This window comes from Pyxicephalus adspersus, chromosome 6 (assembly GCF_032062135.1).
Source record: "Pyxicephalus adspersus chromosome 6, UCB_Pads_2.0, whole genome shotgun sequence".
In the NCBI taxonomy this organism is placed as follows: domain Eukaryota; kingdom Metazoa; phylum Chordata; class Amphibia; order Anura; family Pyxicephalidae; genus Pyxicephalus; species Pyxicephalus adspersus.
Genome location: NC_092863.1, coordinates 16,465,221 through 16,486,340, shown reverse-complemented (window position 1 = coordinate 16,486,340; position 21,120 = coordinate 16,465,221). Strand labels below are relative to the sequence as shown.

General features: G+C 37.8%; 2 protein-coding genes across 3 annotated transcripts; both read right to left on the bottom strand.

Moving 5' to 3' along the window:
* Nucleotides 1-2,025: 2,025 nt before the first annotated feature.
* On the bottom strand, nt 2,026-6,563 carry LOC140332480 (keratin, type I cytoskeletal 15-like). 2 transcript variants are annotated; one of them, XM_072413726.1, is made up of 8 exons: nt 6,054-6,563; nt 5,434-5,516; nt 4,923-5,079; nt 4,433-4,594; nt 4,006-4,131; nt 3,696-3,916; nt 2,776-2,801; nt 2,026-2,186 (listed from the first exon to the last, which is right to left on the bottom strand). In XM_072413726.1, exons 1-8 carry the CDS (start codon nt 6,561-6,563, stop codon nt 2,086-2,088), a joined length of 1,386 nt encoding a protein of 461 aa, XP_072269827.1. In that variant the 3' UTR covers nt 2,026-2,085. The 2 variants fall into 2 exon arrangements, with proteins under 2 accessions (XP_072269827.1, XP_072269828.1); XM_072413727.1 differs by lacking the exon at nt 2,776-2,801 and having other exon boundaries at nt 3,703-3,916; nt 6,054-6,245.
* A 3,387-nt stretch (nt 6,564-9,950) lies between these two features.
* Nucleotides 9,951-16,887, bottom strand: LOC140332406 (keratin, type I cytoskeletal 19-like). The gene is made up of 7 exons (XM_072413675.1): nt 16,401-16,887; nt 13,485-13,567; nt 12,329-12,485; nt 11,915-12,076; nt 11,708-11,833; nt 11,077-11,297; nt 9,951-9,996 (listed from the first exon to the last, which is right to left on the bottom strand). The coding sequence occupies exons 1-7, from the start codon at nt 16,839-16,841 to the stop codon at nt 9,951-9,953; spliced, it is 1,236 nt and encodes a 411-aa protein (XP_072269776.1). The 5' UTR covers nt 16,842-16,887.
* Nucleotides 16,888-21,120: the final 4,233 nt, after the last annotated feature.

The following is a 21,120-nucleotide window of genomic DNA, read 5'->3' as shown; positions in this document are numbered from 1 at the left end:
GGGGGGCTTATTTTTCATTTTTACCTAAAAAGGGGGGGCTGTCTTATTTGATGGCCCTGCCTTATCATCGGGGAAACACGGTAACATGCAAGCTATAATTTCTGGTCTCAATGGAAACCTTAAAAGGCTAGTTAATATCTGTGAGCTAAGGCATTGTTTGATGAAATGTAAAACAAACTGTATACGGAGCTTTTATAATTAAATACTGTTTATTGATTTTATTGCAACGTATATTGGGAGGCTATGCCATCTTTTGTATTTCTGGTCAGGAGGAGAGTTGGCCTGACGTCTACACGAGACATAAAACTTTTTTATGGGGTGAATCAGTAGAAAGATTTTGAGGAAAAAAAGATTTAGCAGAAAAAAATATTTTAGGTAGAAGATGTGTTAGCTAAGGAAGTTTATTCACACAGTGAGGTTAATTTTTTAAAGCAGTAAAGCATTTAATGCATTCAAAATGCAAAGTGAGACAAAATACAAATGTGTGCCAAATATATTATATTATAGCCAGGAAAATTTTTGCATGTTCATAATTCGGTGATTAAAGTCAATGCAGCTTTACCTTACTTATTAAGTCAGTCAGATATCTAAGTGAGCGATGCCATAGCCAGCCATGCCAGGGCACTCTGGACGTGCAGAAGCCACACCATCAAGGGCATTCTGCTTCTGCCAGGCTTTAGAGTTGTTGCCAGTGGTCGAATGTTCAGTAAGGGCCCCTTGTCTGTCATTTCCTCTGCCCAACAGTACACCATCTTAACTGGTCCACCAACTAAATTCCAATAGGGCAGGGAATATTCAGCAAAAATATTCATATCTGGAGCTGAGCCCACTGATCTTGTCTGACGGGAAGCAGAGCCAAGCAGCTTTAATATTATTATTATTAATATTATTTAAAATAATAAACAGGATTTATATAGCGCCAACATATTACACAGCACTGTACATTAAATAGGGGTAGGTTAGTCTAAAGGCTGTATTTATATAAACTTGTATTGGAATGCAAACCAATGTCAAGGTAATAAAACACTGTTGATACAGTTGGGTTTTATATATGTTGGGTTTGATATATATGTATATATGTATTTTTTTTACCAGATCTTTTTTTTACCAGATATTTTTATTGGAACCAACCAGATGTCCAACCATTGAACCAAAGGCCACATGTAGGAGCTTATAGGTTGGCCCTTATGCCAACAGTCAGTGTTGAAAGGGAAATCTCTGATTTGTAAAGGGTCTACAGTAGTAGTGATCTCTCTTTTCACCATCGTAACAGATTTATCGCAGAAAGGGCTAAAAGATATAATATTCCAAATGACCAAGAATAATGTTCAAGGATCTTTGGTAATAACTCTATAATGGTATGAAATACGTCATATGGTAAGCTATAGATAGGGATGTATTGTTGTTATATGTTATATTTATAGATGTAAATGTTTATAGAAATTTATGGATGGTTTCATCTTGTATAATTAATGGCAAACCTTAGTTGGAAAGCTCAAGCTCTTTCCTAACAAGAAGCATGTCGGAACTCTGCAGGAAGCCCACTGCTTCAATACAGAGATAAAGGGTCTTTCTCTGCAGGAAACAAGCAAACATATTTCCTTTCTAAAGAAAATAAACTGTAAATCTTTGCACATCTTTTGATTTGAAGCACTTGTATTGTATTTAGCTTTAAGGATTTTAAGTGGACCCATAAAGTATTTATAAAAGTAGTAAATTTTAGAGGATATAGGTCAAGAGAAGTAGTTTAGCGCAACACAATTTTATTTTGAGCAACCCGTGAAGACCTTTATTTGAATTTCAAACAAAAGTAATGTGTGGAGAAGTGGAATTACATTTTGATTTATGTGGGTATGTTATACATAGACAATGATTATAATGTAATTGATACATTGTACAGTTATGTAATGCTCAGTTTAGAATCTCTTGTACATTTTTTTTTGTTATACAGTCAGAAGGTCCTTATAGGGTTTAGAAGTAAACATGTACACACCCATCTACAGATCTTCTAGTTGCACACTAGTCCTGGTTGGTAGTGGATACCTTCATTGGTGCTGGAGATCTGTTCTTAATTATGTTGGGGTATTAGTACCTCCCCAGAGTGGTAGTAGAGATGACCTTCCCACCAACTTCTTCCTTTATGATGGCATGTACCTTAGTGGTGGAAGTAGATGAAGAGCTGGATCCTGAATAAAATAAATACATTATTAATATAATTGGTCTGTTTGGGTAACAATGCAGCCCACAAATAAACTAGTGCTTTGTACTGACTATTTCAAAGTGGCTGTATTGTATAGTTCAATGGGAAAGGACCCGTGCCTTATTCCTTTACTTCATCCCTTGGAGGTAAAAAAAATGCAATGAGTTTTGAATTGCTCCGTGCTGTTTTTCTCAGAAACCTTGATAATTGTATAGGAACCTGCTCACTTCTAGTATGTGTGGTCACTGTTACTTTGTGAATGCCATTGTCTTATTAGGGGGCATAACTACAAATCATTGGGATCTATAACAAAATGTTGATGGAGCCCCCACTAACTCCCCCTTCTTACTGCCCATGGATGGATCCATGACTGACCTGAGTTTGGTATTAGCCCTTCTATCCTGAGAACAATCATATTTTCCTTAACATTCATCCAAATATTGCTCCCTTCTATCCAAGGTGACATAGCAGCAATGGGGGCATCATATGTTGTAGGATTTCTATGTATATGAAAAAAGAGTACAGGTACACTTTAATATGCCCAGTGTAGAATTTTGCCTAATGCTTTTACTGACCTGACTGCAGATCTCCGATGGCAATTCTGCAAAAAAAAACAGGAAAACAATAAATAAGCATACTAATACTAAAGCATTGATACTAAAAGTATATTTAGGGAATAACAATTGCACATTAGTTGCACAGTAAATGTATTTGTTTCAATGTAATAAAATTGTCATTCTGAACATCTTTTGACAAATATAATTAGATGCTAGTACTTTGCAGCAGAAAAAAACATGGGGTGAGTCCTACATTAAGTTGATATGTATTTAGACAACCTGCCACTGGTTCCTATTGTTTCCCCATAGACTGAGGCCCACACCTTGTTACAATAGTGGCAATGCTGATTATTTCAGCCAAATTACCCCAAAATACAACAAGTAGAGCGAAACCCTATAGCAGCAAACATCAGCAGATCTGGAAGCAATCCCCTTAAACTTAAACTGCTGGCATCCACAACTTCTACAAGAAAATGGTTCATGATTCAACCCAGCAATATTTACCCAGAACTTAAAGCCAAGCTCCAGATAAAGGAAGCCATCTTTTTATCTGGAGCCTCCTGCAGGAGCTCTTTTTCACAAAAATATGTCTTATGGGCTAAACAGTGTTCAGCAATATTGTAAGTGCAGGACATCAAGGCCCCACCCCTGAGGGACATCATCATGCATTCCTCGATTCATAGTATAAAGATGAGATACTCTGCATCATCTAGGGCCACTCATCACCAGGAGATGATCAGAAGAAAAGGAACCTTCTTTAAGGGACTAACTAGAAGATTTTGACAAATGGTCAGCATAAAAAATCATACGCAGGGGGCTAGGCTCTTGTATGTAGAGGATAGGTTATAATGAATGTCTTTGCCTTGGTGCAAAGTAATGCTTTGACTGGCTGTTACAAGTGAAAGCCACTTAATCCTTAAACACAAACTTATCCTTACTTTCCACCCTCGCCCTCTAGAAGTTGATGGTATGTGGCAATCTCCTGCTCCAGCCTGGTCTTGATATCCAGCAGAGCTCTATATTCTTGGTTCTGGCGTTCAATGTCTGAGCGGAGATCTGAAAGCTGACCTTCAACGCCACTGATAATTATTTGTATCTGGTGGAGCTGAGCCCCATAGCGTGCTTCTACATCACCAACTGAGGCTTCTAGACTGGATTTCTAGATGGAGAGAGCAAGTTTCAGATGAGAGAATTAGTAGAATTACTTTCATGGGGAACATTGATTATAAAAACTCTTTTTGTACTTACAGTGCTTAGGAGGGACTGAAGTTCGATTTCCAAACCCTGGAGAGAGCGCCTTAATTCTGAGCTTTCTGATTTGTTGCTTTGAACTTGCTGTGTGCTGGTAACAACCTCATTCTGTAGTGTTTCAACCTGGAAAATGAGAAAAAATAAACTAATGATCCTAACTCTTGTGTAATGAATACTTTTATTATATATAGACTAGAGATGTTTGTAAACACGCTCCATAGAAATCTATTGAGATCCGCTATTCAGGCAGGTTGGCGTTGGCCCTAAGATGTTATTGCTGTTGCAGAAATATGTTAAAAAGAAAAGAATTGGGTGAACTGTCCTCCCTGTACAAAGGACACAGGAGTAATAGAAAGAAAAGGAAAGAAAAAGAAAGTGGCGTTTAAGACTATATTGTTTCTGTTTCCATGAAATAACGAGTTACCTGACTCAGGAACAAAGCTTCAGCCTCCCGTCTGTTCTTCTCAGCAATGTGTTCATATTGTTCTCTTAGGTCATTGATAGTCTTTAAAATGTCTTCTCCAGGAGCGGCATCCAACTCTACATTGACTGTGCCAGCTGCCTGTTCTTTCTTCACACTGACCTCCTGCAAAGGACACAAATTAATTGCAATACAAAATACAAATCGTGGCTTAACAACTAAAAGGAGTGCTCTGCGTCTTTATTTCTGTTATTTTGTAGCTAATTATTCCCTTTCCATGCATTTACCTAGTTATATTTCCTTTATTATCACATATAAAATTTAACTGCATTATATGATAACAATATGAGGGCAACCTGATTTATAAGGGCAACCTGGAACCACAAAAAGCTAAAGGAATGTATTACTTTGTGTACATTACTTATATACAATTGTGCTATTTTTTAAGTGTTGGTCTAGTGACCTGTTGTGACTTAAAGTCACTTTTATTTACCTCCTCATGGTTTTTCTTCAGATAGACAAGTTCTTCCCTGAGGCCTTCAATCTGGAGCTCCAAATCAGATCTGGTCATGGTTAGTTCATCCAAGACACGTTTCAGGCCATTGATGTCATTCTCTACACTCTGGCGCAGGGAAAGTTCATTTTCAAACCTGAGCAAAGGTAGTCACAATAAATAACAGCATGTTTAGTGAAGATCACTGAAATCTCATCTACACTTTTTTTTATTTGCAGACGTAAGATAGTTGTTGCCAAAGCACAATGTCCACCAACTTCAAGCACTTCAACTGCTCGCCCAACATGGCCAAGTGAACCACAGACCATTGGTCTGTGGTTCACTTGGCCATTTTCTTTGCTCTATACAACACCAGAATCAAGAAAATAAGTCATAGAAAGAAATACCTATATTAAAAAACTTGGTCATGGTAAAAACAAAATCAATGGTGAAAAGCCCAGTGATCATCAACCATTATATCATCATAACTACATTAATGTTATACACTCACTTCAGCCTGAAGTCATCAGCAGCCAACCTGGCATTGTCAATCTCCAGAATGAGTTTAGAGTTGTTGATTGTTGCCACAAAGATCTAAAAAACATATGTATATATATGTGTTTTGGATACAAGTTAGAAGAACGTCTTAATGCAAAACATGCAGTGATCCTTAGTTTAACAATGTCAGATCAATAAAAGACTTGTACTGATTGGTTGCCAAGAACCAAAGCCCTTGTTACCAAACATTTTTACTTATTAAGAAATGCTCACGTGCTAATACACCAGACAAATATGCCGTTCATGTAGAGATACCAGGAAAATTTTAAACTATGGGGAAAATTTAGGAGGCATATTTTTTAACCAGTGAATGTGACTTTAAACAAGATTTCACTTTCTTTTAAAACATATACACCAGGAATACTCAACTGCAGTTAATGTTTAGTTATTGTCAGAGTCACTGCTTTATAATTATACCCCTATCAATTCTGATTAATTTCTTTAAAATACTGCACTTCACAACTTTTGGGCCCAACAAACCAAAGAACGGTATTTTTTTAAATTACATATATGAGAAAATAAAGCAACTTTTGGCCTATGTAATACTAAGTAATGAAAAGATCTTCCTTGTACCTTATCACGCAGATCATCAATGGTAGTGTAAAAGCCTCCATTGTTTTTTTCACTGACAGCCACGGACCCCTGTTTTAAGTACCAGTCTCGGATCTTGGCTTCCAGATCATTGTTGGCCTGCTCCAGTGATCGCACTTTTTCTAGGTAGGCAGCAAGACGGTCATTCAAGTTTTGCATGGTGTATTTCTCATTTCCAGAGAGCAATCCATCTCCACCAGAACTGGTGCTGACACTGAATGAAGATCCTCCACCAAAGCCAGCTCCACCACCAAAGCCAGCTCCACCACCAAAGCCGGCTCCTCCACCAAAGCCAGCTCCACCACCAAAGCCGGCTCCTCCACCAAACCCAGAGCCTAAACGTGAGGAACTTGCAGAAGCACTGGAAACTGAGATTCTTGATCCTCCATATCCGCCTCCATGGACACTGGCTGCCCTGTAGATCCCATCAGATAACCTAGAGGAGACACCACCACTCACTCTGGAGGAACTCTGACTGAATCCGAAGCTCATGGTGATAATTATTAGTATACACTAGGCTCCTACACAACTTGACCTTGGAGTTAGGAGTGCAAATAAACAAGCTTTGAGGTCTTCTTTATATTATCAATGGAGAGGTGTGACTCTCCAGAGGGGCCATGTTTCGTGACATTGTCCACACCTCTAGGAACAGAGCCAAGTCTTCCATCCAATCCTTACTGACCATTTGCTGGTTTTGAACATGATAATTTACATTCTTGCATTCTTTGCCTTAGGACAAACACATTTTTGCTCTCGTGTTTGATTTGTGACATGTGCCTGAGGAAATCAGTAAAATGTACTTTGTAAAATTAGTTTAACTTGACTTAACTTTGTTGCTGTACTCTTTTACTACTCCTTAACAAAAAAAAAAAACTACAAAATAGTAAATAATTAAAACACTAAAAATGCTAGAGAAGAATTCTTAGACTGAGGCATTGCAGAAGACTACAGTACCAATAAAAAAAGCATATTGTCTGATGTATTCTCTCAATACATACTATATATAGACAAAAAAATAGGCAGTGGAGAGAGTGTCTAAAAGATGATTTTTTCTTGTATAATAGATACTTTTATAATAAGCATTATTTCAAACTATTGCAGAAGAAGTAGGTCACAACAGTCACAGCTGTAGCAATAGTTGTCTGTATGGTGTCTATGGGATCAGATGGTCAAGGTGTCTTTCCAGGACTTGTAAAAGTGGTAAAGAAACACTATAAACTTGAGTTTAAAGCAAGAACTATTTTCACTGCTGCAACCAATCTCCAAAGTCAGTTCCAACCAGAAACCATAATGTCCATCTACCATTATGTGGATTTAGTTCCATTTTTAAATTGCTCCATTTACTTGCTGAAATGACAATTATTCCATCATTATCACAAAATGAATATATTAATAAATAAAGCACATCTTAAATATATTTAAACATACACTAGTTTTGCCTTGACAAAGTAAAAAATGCAAGTTTTTACCCTGAAGTTACTAAATATCTCATTTCTGTTTTACAAGTCCTTTCATTCCCAAAGGCTCGTGGGGGATTTCTATCTAAAAATGTCCAGCTGTCAGCATACTGTGAAGTGCCTGAGGACAGCAGTACGGAACTTGCACCTCCTGCTACGTGCCACGGTTTGCTACTGCAAAATAAACTATAGAGTTACACTGAGGGAAACGCTCTACCAATAATGGCCTAATACCTTGCAGAAGTATTTCTGTGGTCATAGCTTGGGGTGACTGTGAATGAATGCAAGAAAACAATACACAACAAAATGAAAGTTGATATCCAATAAAGAATACATTTCAAGTAGTTTTTAATGACATTATTCAAGGTCCATTGTTTTTACAATGAAATCGCATATGAAACATACATTAGCTTGGTGACATAGTATCCTGAGTAGAAAAACACAGATTTCAAGCATCAATACCATTCTTATCCAATGGCGTAAATATGGCTTTTCTGATTAGTGTTGAGTGGCCTGTTACTGTACCTCTGGTCCCATATATCTAATATTTTCAGATGATCCCACAAAGCAGCAGTGCAGCAGAGAGTATATTACTGAAAGTGAGTGTCTCATCACCCCTACATTATCTCAGAGGCTCTTAAACTCAGTCAGGGGTTGGGCAGCTGCCCTTAGCGGCAGGAGAGACCCGAGGAAGTGGGGCACTGTCAACGCCCTCAGGGCATTAAGTTTTCAAGTTTAAATAGTTCCTCCGAATGTCTCAACTCTGCTTCCCCCACCCAATTTCTATTTTAATATGGTTTTATTACAAGCATGCATGCATTTGGAAACATTTTCAACTTTCCTATGTTACTGTATACAGAACATAGATAAATCATATAAACATACAAACTAAGGATGAGCATAAACATTTACACTTTTGAGAAATCAAAAAGTTGAATGTCACAGTAAACATTTGATTTTAGGAGATTTCAACTTTTTCAAGTTTTTTGTAGAGCTTCTACACATAGTATTGTTACCAATATTGCTAGAATATCTAGGGGACCTGTGGAAACATGTCAAAAATGAGCCATTAAACAAGGCATTTTTCCATGAATGAGTGTTAAAATTTAGATGGGAATAGGAATTTTGTAATAACAGGAAAATAGGAGCAAGAAGCTGAGCTCCCTCATTCCGACTCATACTAGGCTTCCTGGAACCTGTCCGGACAAAGAAGGAAGAGGGCAAAGAGTATGTAGGCCCATTCCTTTTGGCCATACTAGACCCCTGCCTGCCCCCAGAGTTAACATGGGCCATTACAGAGAGACTCCCATTGCCAAAATGTGTATCTGAAGTCTCTTCTAATAAAGGGAGACTCAGATATCCAACCCATGACCATTTGTTCTTTTGGAGTTTTTTTTGCATTTATGGTTTTACTAAATATATTGTCGACTCTTGTCCCAGGAGTTCTGGTGTAATAGTGTTCTTATCCAGTAAAAAAGATCATGAGACTGGCTGCTCTGGTAGCTAATAGCCAGTGTGCCCTTGGCCATTGTCTATTTGGACATCTTTAGAGTTTGTTATATTTAGAGTTTGTTATATCATTGGTACAGATCCTCTCAGGTGTGACTTTCTAAATGAGTAAACTACATAGGGTGAGTGGGAAATATTGACTGAGCACACAAGGTGTTTAGCTGGTTTATTTGATAGATTTAATGGTGGCGAAAGTGATGTTCCCTGTTAGGTTGATATCAGTCCCATGCCCTTTTCAAAGGATGGTGGGGTGCTTTGGGAGAGGTATTCAGAAAAAGGAACATTCTTTAACATTTCTAGTAGACAAAGACTTTCCATTTCCTTTAGTGCTTCCAGAAATAAGTACCAATATGGGAAGATTTATGTGCAAACCTCCCCGTCTTTGTTGGTTGTCCTGTTCCCCAAACTTAGCATGGTGCCATGAGATGTTGGAATACTACTACATTGATTCAGTTTCATGGTTTGGATTGGCATAACCCTTCATTGATTTAACAGGGAATTTTGTGGCTTACCAATTTTAACCACAATGCACTTAGTGTAATCCAAAAAATGTCCTACTGGCTGGCATCTAGCCATGGTCACACAGGACTAGCGTGTATGTCTTCTCAGTAGGGATAACAAGTCATTTATAAATACTAAAACATTTATACCATCCTACAATATAATATGCCAGAAACTCTGCTGGATTGATATATGCTGTATCAGCATCATGACACCATAATAATGATAAATATTCCACTTGACAATGTGGCTTGACGAATGAATTCTTTTTTACATTTCATATTTTGTTCACTAAGTCATTTCTTGGTTATAAAAAAATAATTTACCCTTACTGACAACTGCAATAGCTGTGTCCTTCACATGCTAAATTAAAAACAGCCTAAAGCTACATTTCGGGATTTCAGTTTTAGGATTAGTAATGGTAGTTACCTGCGCTTTCCTTGTGAGAAGCTCCAATACTGTAGAATAGAAAGAGGACAGTAAATGTTAAATGTTTTAATACAAATCAATTTTGTTTAATGGAGGTACTTTTTATGGCACCAGTATAATAAACAATCAAATCCTCATTCACAAACAATGCTTGAAATGGATCTATGATTCACAACAACCATTAGGCCGTGTATGACCACCCTTTTACTGGGCATATATAATTCCCTTTTAGTTTACCTACTTTTTCCTAGCTTATAACTGCACAAACAGATACAACAACCTACCACCATAAGCATGCTAGACTCTAGCACCAAGGACATAAACTCTTATTCCTCTATAGAGTGTCCTGGTTCTCCTTTGCACAAATTTTACGTTTTTCCTAGATAGAACACACATATAACTGCTAAAATTATTTTCATTTTTACTTTTTTTTCATATTGTACTTCCATCTGACACTCTGACTGGTAAACTTTTATTTCACTTTCAATAGGAATGATTAGGATCACATACCACTAGCAACCCTGTCTATGAAGAAAACTCATCAGCATCACTATATTGGGCTAAACAGGCAAGGGAACAGACATATGGACCCTGATTTATGAAAGCTCTCCAAGGCTGGAGAGAATACACTTTCACCAGTGAAGCTGGGTGATCCAGCAAACCTGGAATGGATCTGGTCCAGGATTCAAAACATTTGCTAGCAAATAGCAAATGATTTTTAAAAATCCATTGCATGTTTTCTCGATCACCCAGTTCACTTCTGAAAGTGTATTCTCTCTAGCCTTGGAAAGCTTCCATAAATCAGGGCCATGGACTCATTTTCCATGTGTTGCTTCCTTAATACCTGGACCAATGTGATGCCACTGCCTCAATGCTGACTTCCCATCAGCTAGGGAGTAACACCATACTCATCCAGCTAGCAAGGGAGCAAAACATGAAGGAGGTAAGTATTTATTGTAGGTTTATAGAGTGACATGGTCCATATTGTTTTAAAATATCTACAGACAAGCCTGTTAAAACAATAAAGCCACAGAGTATATTAAATAAAGCACCAATGAAGCATAGCAACTCAACTGATATTTTACAGTAGATCTTTGGATCAGATTTACCTATGGTCGTGTTCATCCAGCAGTTTACGGTATGTTGCAATCTCAGCCTCCAGGTGAGCCTTGATATCGAGAAGTGTTTTGTACTCCAAATTCTGGTGTTCCAGCTCCGAACGCAGATTGCTCAGTTGCTCTTCAAGGGTTCCAATGACAGACTGAATATGGTGGAGTTGGGCACCATAACGACCCTCAGTTTCGGAGATGGAAGCCTCCAGTCCTGCTCTCTAAAGAAAGCAAATAAAGTAATAGGAATTGTTGTCTAAAATGTACTTTAGGTCTGTTTGACATCCAGTCATGCCTACTTTATTTTTATGTTTATGGGTGGAATTTGTCGGAGAGGGAAGCCTGGATCTGTAGATTGCTCGCTCCCTATGGATCAGTCTGGTGAATAAAACTTAAAAGAATGTAAAGCCCTCTGTGAAAGTGTGGCTTTTTCTTATTCTTTTGAAAGACATCTGAGACTGACACTCTAAGAACTGTTGGTAGAGTTTTGGAAAGTAGGAAAGTAAGTATTTTCTACCTTCTTTGGAGGAAACATATTTTTGGGCACTTTGATTTTAGAAACATAAATCATTATAAAAGCCCAATTTTGGGCAAAATCTCCCACATTCTGCAACTCTTCATGTGGACCCACCATGCTGTGTTGTGACTGCAGCTCAATTTCCAAGCTCTGCATGGTACGTCTCAACTCTGTGACCTCCGATTTGGTGGATTGGACTTGTTGCGTGTTGGACACAACCTCCTTCTGCAGAGATTCACTCTAGAAATGGAGAATAAAAATACAGTTACATATAATAAAAAAAAAGATAAGAACCATACTATATTATCCTTGAACCCATACCTGGGATGTGTACCATGCCTCTGCGTCCTTTCTGTTCCTCTCAGCAATGTATTCATACTGTTCTCTCATATCACCCAGGACCTTGCATAGGTCAGCTCCTGGAGCGGCATCCATCTCCACGTTCACTGTTCCACTCATCTGCTTGCCCTTGTCGCTCATTTCCTGAAAAGGGAAGAACAAAAAATTGAAGCTTCTGATGGGATAGTGGCTTCAGGAAAGTAAAAAAAAATCAAAAAAATCAAATTCATCCCAGTAGATTTGTTACTGTTACATAATTCTACTAATCTAATCATCAGGGCCACATGACATTGCACACATAATATCATACATTTATGAGCTTCAAAACATATCTACAGTATATTAAACTGCTTAATCAGGTATCTGCTTAACATTTACAAAAACAAAAATTCTTACCTCTTCATGATTCTTCTTTAGGTAGGCCAACTCTTCCTTTAGGTTCTCAATTTGCAACTCCAGGTCTGATCTGGAGAGTGTTAGTTCATCCAACACCCTTCTTAAACCCTGGATATCTGATTCAACTCCCATTCGCAAGTGTTGCTCATTCTCATACCTAAAAAGATCAAGATTTTAACTTCAGAATAAAAAATGAAAAAATTTTCGGAAGGCCACTAAGGTCACAATTTAGTTTTTAATAACAAATGCTTATAGATCTATTACATTTGCCTATGAATACTGCAACCACAACCACATATAAACATGAATAATATTATTGTTCTCTTGTTTTTTGTTCACTTTATTTCACTTGACTCTGTAGGTAGCTCAGTTCAATCGCGAAGACTATAAAAAGGTGCCATAAAGCAATACCATTGCGTAGTACTGCAAAGCAGGAAGAAGGGCCAAGGACTAAGGACTGCACAATGCATGAACGAGTGCCATACATACAACACCGTTCTACTCTTTGGAGAGAAGAGGGGGAGAACGGCGGAGTGGCACCCCGCTGTGCTCTCCACTTCTTCACTTCTATTACGATCGTTCATCACCCATCATCGCTGAATCCGCCAGGACGGTCATTCGGACGATGAACGAAGAGCGCTGTACGCACAAGATTCTCGTTCTATATTATATCCTAAGCCGATTATCGGATGAGAACGATTGCACGTGTGTACCTAGCCTTAGAATGCAAATAACAAAGTTGGCCATTCTTATATATGTGCAATATATAATTGCAATCTATATTTATATAATATCTATAATCTATATCTATATAGAAACCTTGTATTTTATTAAAAACCTCTCTCATCCATATTTCAATGGCAATTTGAACACATAAGAGGGAAATTTTTCTGGGGTAACCACTTATGCTAACTGCCTGCTTTGAAGGTGTGGTTGAAGCCTATACAAACACCTTGCAGATAGTGCCGTGGCTGGGATTTAAACTTACGCCCCAGCACTGCAAGTGTAGCCATTCATGTCTCCAGAAGCAAAGTTTTAAAACATTACCCCATGCTGATAAGATTTTTAACACCAAGCTGGTATCTTTTACATGTTTATCTAAAACAAAAAAAAGGTAAAAGACTACATTTGTTTAATAAAATGAACTTGAACTTACTTGAGTTTAAAATCATCCGCAGCCAAGCGAGCATTGTCAATTGCCAATGTGACTTGATTGTTATCACATGTGGCATTGTGGATCTGTAAGAATAACATCACATTTTAAATGTATTAATCGTTTTGGCATTCATAGAACTCAGGTAAAATAATAAAAAGAACAAATTCAATGCAAGAACATTTTCAATGTTATTTTTGTTTTCATCTTATAAAGATCTTTATCTTTTAAATATTTTGCAGGAATTGAGCAGCCAGAAATAAATTGTCAAATACCTGGACATATACAATGCCAAACTTCACCCAGTCGCAGAGTCAAGATATTTAAGAACATTTCTAATCCAAGAAAAATACATACATCTGTACAGGGTGTATTTATTCTGCATGCCATGCTTTACGTTTAATGTCTAGAACTACATGCCAGGTGGCAAACGTTGTTGCCAATCCAACTTGCAAAAATTGCCACATTCTGGCACATGCAGCCCATGTTTCTGTGTCCTTTGTACAGTCCTTTGGAACTCTCCTTCCAAAGAAAATGTAAACTTTCCATTGGAACTGCTGGGCTCTGAATCTACATACTGACACTATGTATATAAAAACATAAATTAACTGGTATCCCACTATGTTGAACCTATGACCAATGACCATCGCATTCAGCTAGGAGCCATCCAGTCTCAATATGTACCAGTAGCTCCTGATTGTAAGGAAGAAGGGAGACGTCACTATAAAGCATTGCTGAGACATCTCTCCTAACCAACCTCCCCACCCTCCGGGATCCTGGGACTCAACTGGAAGAAGCAAAAATTGTACCGTGTTTGTGTGCACTGAAATAATTTAAAGAAAAATACAAACATTTATGTAACTCTTTTCAGTTATAGGGCTCAAAGCACATTAATTTTTATAAAAAAGAAACAAAGGGTTACTACAGGTAGTCCTCGGGTTACATACGAGATAAGGACTGTAGGTTTGTTCTTAAGTTGAATTTGTTAGTAAATCGAAACAGGTACATTATTTTAATAAATGTAATTAGGACAGATGTCTCAACATATTATTAGACAGCGTGGTGTCAGATACTGTATAAAATCCTCACTGTGAGCTAATCACAAACAAAGCAAAAAAAAAAAACTTTATGTAGCCTAAACATTTTTTTAACTGGAGCAAGCTGTGTTTTGATATCCAAAAAGAAACAACTGCAGAGTTTGTCTTGGTCATTAAAGAGTTACAAGATACCTATGATCAGCTCAGCTCTTAAGATCACCCACAACCTCAGCTGTGTTTAGCAAAATATTTCTTCTGCAAGTCATGCAAACTAACTCCTCCAAGCCTCTGTCCTGCACACGAGGGAGCAGGGAAGCCCAGATTCTATCTAGGAGTCATCCGTATGTCAGATGTCTTTAACCTGGGGTCTACATGTATATAATTTTCATGCTTGACTAGCACCTTGGCAAGACCCCTGCAGGCAGGACTGCTAACCACTTAGCCACACTAAACATTTGGATGGATGGCTAGTTTTTTATAGATAATAAAGACATTTCTCCCTTATCTTGGAAATGTCATACATTCCCAAATCTTTTTTCAAGAGCAAAAAATGGAAAAAAACAGGGTTGTATTTACTATAATTGCACTTGTGGATCAATGCGTAGGGTTTCAGGGTTAAACAGGGCAGTACTAAGCTTTTTTAGATATTTAGAAACTGGAAGATTTTTTCCCAGTCACCTCTTAACATTTGTAGCTAAAACTATCAAAAGAACTGTTTAGATAAGCAGGTGACAGAGAATTTGAGAAACTGTTGTGAACCAAAAAATGAGAACTAGTCCTTCACAGTATGATTTTCCTTGTTCCCTGTTATGCGTGAAAAGTTTTGTTAATAAAGTGTACACATGGAAAGCAAACATAACAATTGACTTACCTATGGGTGGAAGCATTTGGATACTAGAAAGCCAAACTGTGATTCTAGATATCCTCATTGAGACTTATATATAATATATACTTCCACGTGTTCCCGTGCATGTCCCAGACTTCCCCACCCACGGTAATTTTGGCCATAATACCATTATCTGAATTTTAGCAATTAAGTCCAAAAGTAAAATTTTGTGAGATGTGAAAAGAAAACATTTGCCATCCTGACCAAAATTCAAACCTAGAACCATATCATTGGAAGACAAGGGTGCTGACCATTGAGCCATCATGCTACACACATGCACCCTTCCACCTTTGAATAATTTTTATTCAATAATGTTTTATGAGATTTTGTTGTTTGCCATAGGTAATCTGTCAAGGCATAGATCTCATGTGTCTAGAGGCAAAATTATTGTGGAATCCATGACCAATCATGCATAGAGTACCACAGTGCAGGGCAAATAAACCTCAGTAGAGAAAACGTATATACAGGGAAGTTTGTTTGTTATTAAACCATTTAATGACATGATAAATCAGAATGAACTATTTAAAAGTATCCAAGCATATGTCTAGGTGACAGCTCAATTGAATAGAACAATGCATTGTTGCTGTACTGAGGAGCCTTTTGGAACAGAAAAACTACTACTGGTGTCCTGAAGAAGAATAAACAAAACCAGGATAGCTACGTTTATAGTAATCTCTTGCTATACCATTGGTGTAAACATGTTATTTGTCAATCATGTCAGAAATCCACAATTGTGCCTACTCTACAAGCTGCAAGCAACCAGAAAGTTGCCAGTATCATAAACTATTAATATTTTGAATCCAAAAGTAAAAACTTACATCTCTTTTTAAATGAATGAAAATTAAGTTGTTCTTAGTTATAAACTTTTTGACAGTGATATCCATTACATATGTTATAGGACAATAGGACAATCAGATAACTAGTATAAGGCCTCATGTCAGCAAACTGTACACCTTCTGGTTATATAACAATATACATTACAACAATTTATGTTACCTTTTCACGCAGCTCCTCTATTGTTGCATAGTAGGGGGAATAGTTTTGCTCACGCACAATGACTGACCCTTGCTTCTCGTACCATTCATGGATTTTGTGTTCCAGCTCTGTGTTGGCTTCTTCCAAACACTTCACCTTGTCTAAGTAATTGGACAGACGATCGTTGAGGTTTTGCATGGTGTATTTTTCATTTCCAGAGAGATATCCATCTCCACTGGTGTTGCCAAAGCCAGAACTACCAGCTCCTCCATAAGAGGAGCCACCACCATAAGAGGAGCCACCACCAAATCCAGAGGAGACCAACCTAGAGACAGAGTGTGATATGCCAGTGTTAGAATATCCTCCATGCACACTTGAGGACCCCAAGACACCACTAGAAAGTCGAGATGAATGACCGCTTCCAGCCCTAGAAGAGCCGCTGTGTGCATAGCTATAGCTCATGGTGGTCCTGATAGATGGAGCAGTGTACAGAGATAGTCACCTGTTGGAATTAGTGCTAAGAGTTCAGCTGGGCACTCTATATTCTCTCCTCCACTGGTGTTACCATGGTGAAGTTGTGTAATTGTTTGATGTGTCCTCCTACCTGGAACTAAGCCATTGTGATACCATTCCAAACTGTACTTATCTTGGATTCCTCTCTTGCAGATGCATATCGGAGTTTCATTCTCTTGTTCTCTCTTCGAACAAAGCAGCTTTTTTTTTCCTTCAGGCCACGAACTTAACATCAAGTTCATCTTTCTCTGATTGTTAATAAGTAAACATAAATTCCCAATGCTGTATGTACACAAACTTGTATATTTCAAATAGGGAAGTAAGAGGCACCACTGGCTATTTGAAGATTAAGATAACAGATAACTTTTATTTTAAATATTTTTTTTGTAACTGTCAACTGTGTTGGATTAATGACAGAATCGGCAGAGAGTACAATTAAACCATTCACTAGTTTTCATACTTTCTGCCAAGTGCTACTTGATTGAAATGTATCTGTTTTGGAGACACAGAAAAGACAATCTCTCTAACATTTCAAACTCCTTCACCTGAATTAAGCTTGAGGGATCAGTGAGTGCTTTTGTTGAGAAAAACTGAATTATTTAGGACAGGGGTGCCCACACTTTTTTTGCTTGTGAGCTACTTTTAAAATGACCAAGTCAAAATGATCTACCAACAATAAAAACTTGGACGTAATACCTCCTGTGCGTGGTAGAGTTTATTTTGAAAGGCAGGGCTCCGCGATCTACTCGCGCTGCTTTTGCAATCTACTGGTAGGATATTGTGATCTCTATTTTTTTTACAGTATAACTTTTTAAAATTTTGTTTTAAATGGAGCACAACACTAGTGAAGATTTGCTATGTTTATGAGGGGATCTAATAATTGTGCCTCAACAACAACCTAAAAAAGGTAACTTTTGTCCTATAATACCGCTAAATACAGCAGATTGTGTCATGGTATTTGAGAATACATAGGCATACTTGTTCTTACAACCTTAAATTTGGTGATGATGGTGAGATTTGGTGATGTCACTGTTATGCTTCTGCTGCATCTCTTTGTAGTTCTCTCCATTGGCTTCCATTTCAACTTAGAATCAAATTTAAGCTCCTGTGCTTTGCCTTCAAATCACTACACAGTTATTGTTCCACTTACCTTTCTGACCTGGTAGGAAAATACTCCCCCAGCCACTCTCTCCGCTCCTCCAATGACCTACTAATGACTTTCTCACTCATAACTTCATCACACGCACGGATACAAGACTTCTCTAGAGCTGCCCCAACTCTCTGGAATGGTCTTCCTCGTCCTATTCAGTTTGCTTCTACTTTACGCTCATTTAAAAGAGCACTCAAAACCCATTTTTTCAAACTTGCCTACCCGTCTTCTGTTTTCTGAAACCACCACTACTTCCCAGCACTACATATCTCCCATCCTATTGTGTGTGAAATTCCCCCACCTACTAGATTGTAAGCTCTTCGGGGCAGGGTTCTCTCCTCCTGTATCACTGTCTGTATCAGTCTGTCATTTGCAATCCCTATTTAATGTACAGTGCTGTGTAATATGTTGGCGCTATATAAATCCTGTTTATTATTATTAATAATAATAATAATAATAATAATAAATGCTTCCTCTTGCTGGAGGCTTTTACATGAGGAAGCAAAACCCTACAAAGATAGCCACCTCTACAAAGAAACCCAATGCATAATAAGACATGGTAAGTCAGGAATAGCAAACATTCCCACTTCTCTAGTAAGAACCACCTCCATTTATGCACCCATTATACACCCCACCCCTCCCTCCATACACCTGTCACCAATTGCTTACATCCTCACACCCCTCAACCATGCTTCTTTTTGGAAACATGCTGCTCTGCACCTTACCATGCACTCTTTAGCTTTGTTTCCTAACTAGCTCCACTCAAATCTGCACCCTGTCTTGCACAACCCACCTCTGCCCTGTTCAGGCCAGCACCTTTCATCTCTGTACCCCTCTTGCACCACTCAGCTCTGCAGTACTCAGCTCTGCAACCCTCTCCACTGTTCAGTTTTCAACAGCTCACATCTACACCTATTGCACTGCTTGCCTCTCTCCAAACCTTCTTTGCACTGTATTCCTGTCTTCTGCACTGTTCACTTCTGTATCCTTATTACACTTCCCAGCTCTGCCCTCTTCTTGCACTGTTTAGTTCTACACTTCTTACTTTTGTACCCCTACTGGACTGCTTAGCTTTGAACCCTTCCTAAACTACACATCTTTGTGCCCTTTACATCTGCACCCTTCTGTATATTATCCTTCACTATCCAGCTTTGTATTCCTCTTGCACGGATTAGCTCTGCACCCCCTCTTGATCTGTTTACTTCTATGTGGGAGAAAAAGAAAGTGGCTTTTTATGGCATAGTAATACTGTAAGAAAACAGAAAACAACTTTATTTTAAACAAGGTAAGGGAAAATAAAACATAGAATTGATACCAAATGACTGTTACAATCACATAGGCAACCGTTAATTTTATAAACAATATAAGTGTTGAGCTTCTTACGTCTAGATACTGAAGCCCAAAAACAAAGACCATTCAATCTTGATGGAGTATTAGCACTAAATTAGAGTCTCAATCCCGACGCGTTTCGTACATTGGCTTCCTCAGTGGATATTGAGACCTGAATTTCCTGTGTTGTAATATACATAGTAAGCTAAACTTAGTACAAATAAAACATATCATAAATACATTATATATAGTATTATCCAAAAAGAAAACAGAAAACTCAATAAAATATATGTTTAATGTGATAATAACCGTTATATCTGGTTTGATGTACAACATCTGTATGGGGTTGATTTAGAATTAAAAGGAGGTTTGATTTAAGATATATTAGATATGTATCACATGTCCAAAGATGGGATTCGTTGCTCTAATTTAGTACTTACTTTGAGTTGGTTGTAACGGAGAAGAGAAAGAAGGTCTTTATACAATAAGTATTTCAGACCTGGCTAAACGCCATCCTACAATGTATTAGACCCCATAGAGTAGATTTAAAAGTAACAGGGATGTAAACTATTGCTTGAGGATAAATGAGAATAATAATAATAAATTATTAGAATAGTAAACCTATTTGTATGATTCTGTTTACCCCTAATCTGGAGATGGTTAACCAAAAAACTGGTGCAGCCTACATCTCCCAGTCCCTTGGTTCCCAGGACCTCTTTTGACTGCAGGGGATGCAGGTGGGATTGCTATGCTCCTGAATAGGGTTTTTTTGTTTTAGACATAAAAGTAAAGAACACACCTTTAGGGCATCCCAAGCATGCTCTTTGAATGTCCTGTATGTTAACATGTTTCAATATTTCCCCAAAGTCGTATCCAGAAAGTCCCAATACTATACAATAAAGCTGGTATTTTAAGTTAAATCAATGAACCAATGAAAGTGTCATATTAAACAGAATCTTTTCGATTTGTTTGGGGTAGAAACCTGTTAGACTTCTAGACCCATAAACTTAAGCTAGGTACACACGTGCAATAATTGTAGTTAGAAAATGAACGACTAACGACGGATCAACGCTTATGCACAATTATTTTGAGCAATCCTATTGTGCACAATCATGTACATGCTGTAACAATACGATCGTTCAAATATAATTTACAAATAATGTACATATGCTAGATATGATCGTTTGAACAATGCAGGAAATGGACATGTGAAGGGAAAAGTGTATTGCAGAACAATTCATGATCACTGAACGAGCGTACACATAATAGATTGCGAACAATGGTCGCCCAATCAGATCCTCCCAGGACTGTTGTTCGTTTTCAGCAACAATCCTCGTTCATCTACGTCGTTGTGCACTTTTTTGTTAACGATTATCGGATGAAAGGTCGTTAGTCGTTCATTTACAACAATAATTATTGCATGTGTGTACGCAGACTGAATCTTTGAACTCCAAATCGTCAAGGTTGAAATTTCAACCATGAAATAGCAATTTGTTCATTTTTGAAAATGGCATTTTAAATGACAATATCATAATAAAATTTTAAGACTGAAGACATTGAGTGCACAATACTGGCATGTATTTAAAATAAATCTGCCACTACCGTTGTTGTCCGCTTGTAAAGAACAAGTAAGGCTTAAAAGGAAACTTTTTTTGGTCCTGTTAAACTAGTTGTATTCAGGTATTGTTGCGAGGGTTCAAAGAGAGGTCACAGTTGTCTTAAGAGTGTGTTTCCATTGTGAGTTAACGC